Below are 3,754 nucleotides of genomic sequence, written 5' to 3' on the forward strand. Positions count from 1 at the left end.
CTTTAATTCTTTGAGTATTGTACATTATAAACATATTAATCATTACTGCTTGCCTAATGCCTATTTACACATATATTTATTATTATTAATCAAGTCATTAAGTCATATAGTACCCATTTATAACTCAAAAGTCAAATCACAAATCCACAATTCCAAAAGTATACGTTAAATATACTACAATTCGTATTAAAGCCAAAACATCAATAAGGACAATAAAAATGAAATTATGAAATTGCTCCAACACCTCCAAGAATCTTGAACATCATCATATCATCAGTATCAATCTGCAAAAGAAAACGAAAACACATATAAATTAAAAAATTCCAAAGAGATAATATATGTATTGAAGTATTAGTAATAATATAGTAGTATTACCTTTTTTAATTATCAAACAAAAACTACATCAGATTCACCATCATTTAAAGTAGAGCTCTCCAAATCTATACAAAAAAATATATCAAATTAGCTACTATAAAAGAAAAAAAATTGTAATGATGTATTAGAAAATACCTTTCTCAAGTTGCTTAATTTCTTCTAATTTTTCCTCAACTCCTCTTTCTTTATCTTTCCTTGGACGAAGCCAATCTTGTGAACATATAAGAGCTTGCACCATCTTTTAAATGAAATACAATTATTTTCACAAAAATCAATAAAATTATTAATTACTAATTTAATATAAACAAAAAAGATAAGAAAGAAAAATAAAAAAGATGTACACCTTACCTTAGGAGTTAAGGAGCTTCTAAATGAATCAAGATGACGACCCCCGGCACTAAATGCCGACTCGGATGCAACTGTGGATATTGGCATTGCTAGTACATCACGAGCTAAGTGTGCCAATATAGGATATCTATGAGCATTCATCTTCCACCAAGTTAGTATGTCCATCTCTAACTCATGTTCACCTATTTGATCATTCAAGTATCTATCCAATTTCGAACTTGAATATCTTCCATCTGTCGCTAAACTCCTCACTTGATTTTCAATATCTTTTTTTAAGTCAAAAATAGTAGGTTGTGAAGAAGTACATCTACTGCTAGTAGTGAATGAGTCATCACTGTGCGGTGTGAAAGGAGTATACATCTTTCTATAGTCATCAAACAATGAAGTAGCTCTACGATACACAATTTGACTTAACTCTTCATCTTTAGGTGATGGATACATACGAGCAAAAGCAAGTTTCAAGCCTACAAATTTCACCTTGGGATCAAGTATGGTACCCATATAGATCAACACATTCATCTTTTCAATATCTCCCCAATATTTGTCAAACTTTTGCTGCATTGTAATGGCCATAAGTCTAAAATCTCCATCATCACTATTCATCCACCTTTTCAATTGATCAAGAGCACGAGCAATGTGAAAAAAAGTATTATTACTTGTTACATACAATGAACCAGAGACAGCATCAGTCAAAACCTTAAACTCTCTTAGGAAAACTACTAGCCCTTCAACCACCTTCCAATCACTCTCGAGGGGAGCTCCAGAATTTCTCAAATCATCTTCTCCAATACCACCACTCTGATTATCATCATATCCGTCATGGGTTTCACTAATCGTATCTTGATCTAATTGAGGATTAGTTGGAATATCCATCCTCCAAAAACTATCTCGAAACTTCAATGCTTTTTCTAGCATATCAAAAGTGGAGTTCCATCTAGTTGGAACATCTAAAGACAATGAAGAATGGTTTGGAGCATACCTTGCAGCTATGTTTTTAAAAAGTTTCAATCTAGATGGAGAACTCTTAACAAACCTCACAACATATCTAACCTTATTGATGGATTTTTTATTCTTCTTCAACCCATCCCACACTATAAGGTTAATAATGTGTGCAACACATCCCATATGCATATAATCACCATTACCAATACAAGACAATTTACTTTGCATCATTTTTCTTAATTCAGAACATGCAACATCATTAGAACTTGCATTATCAACAGTAATAGTGAATAATTTTTCATCCACACCCCAAGAAGTCAAACATTCTTCCACCCCCTTAGCAATAGCTTTACCCTTTTGGTTATAAATAGGACAAAAGTTCAAGATCATTTTATGCAACTTCCACTCAGTATCAATGAAATGACCCCTAAGACACATGTAATTGATTCTTTGGATACTTGTCCATGTATCAGTAGTGACAGAAATCCGTTGACATTTCATTCTTAGTAGTTCCTTTAATTGTGTCCTTTCTTTTGCATGAAGTTGTAAACAATCACGTGCAATAGTAGTGCGTGATGGTATATGAAACCTAGGACAAACTACAGACATAAAATGCCTAAAACCAGGTTTTTCTACATGACGAAAAGGTAGTTCATCCACAATAATAATGTAAGCAAGAGCATCTCTAGCATCATCAATATTTAAAGCCCAAGCTTTCATTTTATCTTGTCCAACCTCAACATCATGGTCAAAAGCTATCTCAGTTTGTTTTCCTCTAGTTTTATTTTTAGGATTAGCTGGACAACTCTGCCAATGATTTTTCACATTTTTTGACCCATTGATATTAACATCACAAGCAAATGTTTTATTCTCACAATACATACACTCAGCTCTAAGCTTACCATTTTCCTTGTACTCCCAAAAATGCACCCAATATTCTGCTCTTCTTCCTTTTGCCTTTGGAACATAATTTCTTCCCTCCAACTTTTTCCTAGGTGGTAGTAGTGTTGTCACATTTTGCTCCTCTTTATCAACATTATCAGAAACATCATCCTCATTAAAAGTTGCATCATTTGCCTCTGAATCTTCAAACTCAGAGAATGGCCTCTTATTTGTTGATTTGGAGCTTGACATCTACAAGGAAATGTAAATTATAAAGCATTTCTTATGCATAAAATATATTATTTATTAAATGCAATTAACTATTGACATATTCGTTGGATGTAAATTATGAGCTTGATAGTAGTGCTATAAGCTTAGCTTGTATAGTAATATTACTAATATATCTAGTGGGCTAGTAGCATACTAGCATGTATATAATATAGTAGTTTTTTAGTGCTATATAATATATCTAACTTTTGGAGAATATAATATAGTAGGTTGTTTTAGTGCTATAATCTATCTAACTTTTGGAGAATATATTATATTACTTTGTAGGTTGTTTTAGTGATATAATCCATTTTTAACTTTTGAAGAATATAATATAGTAGTTTTTAATTGCAATGCATATATAATCTATGTTTTTAGTATGATATATTGTTATTAAAGATGCAACTCGTGACCTCATGCAAGATTAGTATATAAATATAATATAGTAGTTTTGTAATCATGTTAAACAATTAAACAATTGTATACAACTATACACTATACATGCAAGAGGCAACTGTCAAATAAAAGACTCAAGTTATCAAGTACTCAAGTGCATATTACAATTACTTCATGCAGAATAAACACAAATCTCAAATTTCAAGAAGAAATTCCACTACATGAAACTATGAAAGCATACAATAAATTTAAAATACTCAAGATTTTTACCTTTGTCGGTGCAAATCAGGAAACAATACTACTCCACTTGGCCTAAATTGATGATAATGGATAATAATATTGAGAAGAAAATCAGAGAAGCAATCATAAAAGAAATTTAGGAAGATGTGATGATGGGTCTGCAAACTTACAAGTTGCGTTTTTCATTAGTATTGCGGTTAACGTTTGTAGGTTTTAGGGTTTTTTCAACAGTTATGTTTTGACGTTTAATTTCCCTAGAATTAGTCTAGAACGTTTTAGATCAAAGGGTTTTTGTTAGCAATTA

At 31.6% G+C, this 3,754-nt stretch overlaps 1 protein-coding gene across 1 annotated transcript; it reads right to left on the reverse strand.

Moving 5' to 3' along the window:
* Positions 1 to 224: 224 nt before the first annotated feature.
* On the reverse strand, positions 225 to 2,799 carry LOC145575553 (zinc finger BED domain-containing protein RICESLEEPER 2-like). The gene is made up of 4 exons (XM_081633408.1): positions 724 to 2,799; positions 511 to 613; positions 403 to 440; positions 225 to 284 (listed from the first exon to the last, which is right to left on the reverse strand). The coding sequence occupies exons 1-4, from the start codon at positions 2,797 to 2,799 to the stop codon at positions 225 to 227; spliced, it is 2,277 nt and encodes a 758-aa protein (XP_081489534.1).
* Positions 2,800 to 3,754: the final 955 nt, after the last annotated feature.

The sequence above is a fragment of the Chenopodium album genome, chromosome 13 (genome assembly GCF_948465745.1).
Source record: "Chenopodium album chromosome 13, dcCheAlbu1.1, whole genome shotgun sequence".
NCBI lineage: Eukaryota > Viridiplantae > Streptophyta > Magnoliopsida > Caryophyllales > Amaranthaceae > Chenopodium > Chenopodium album.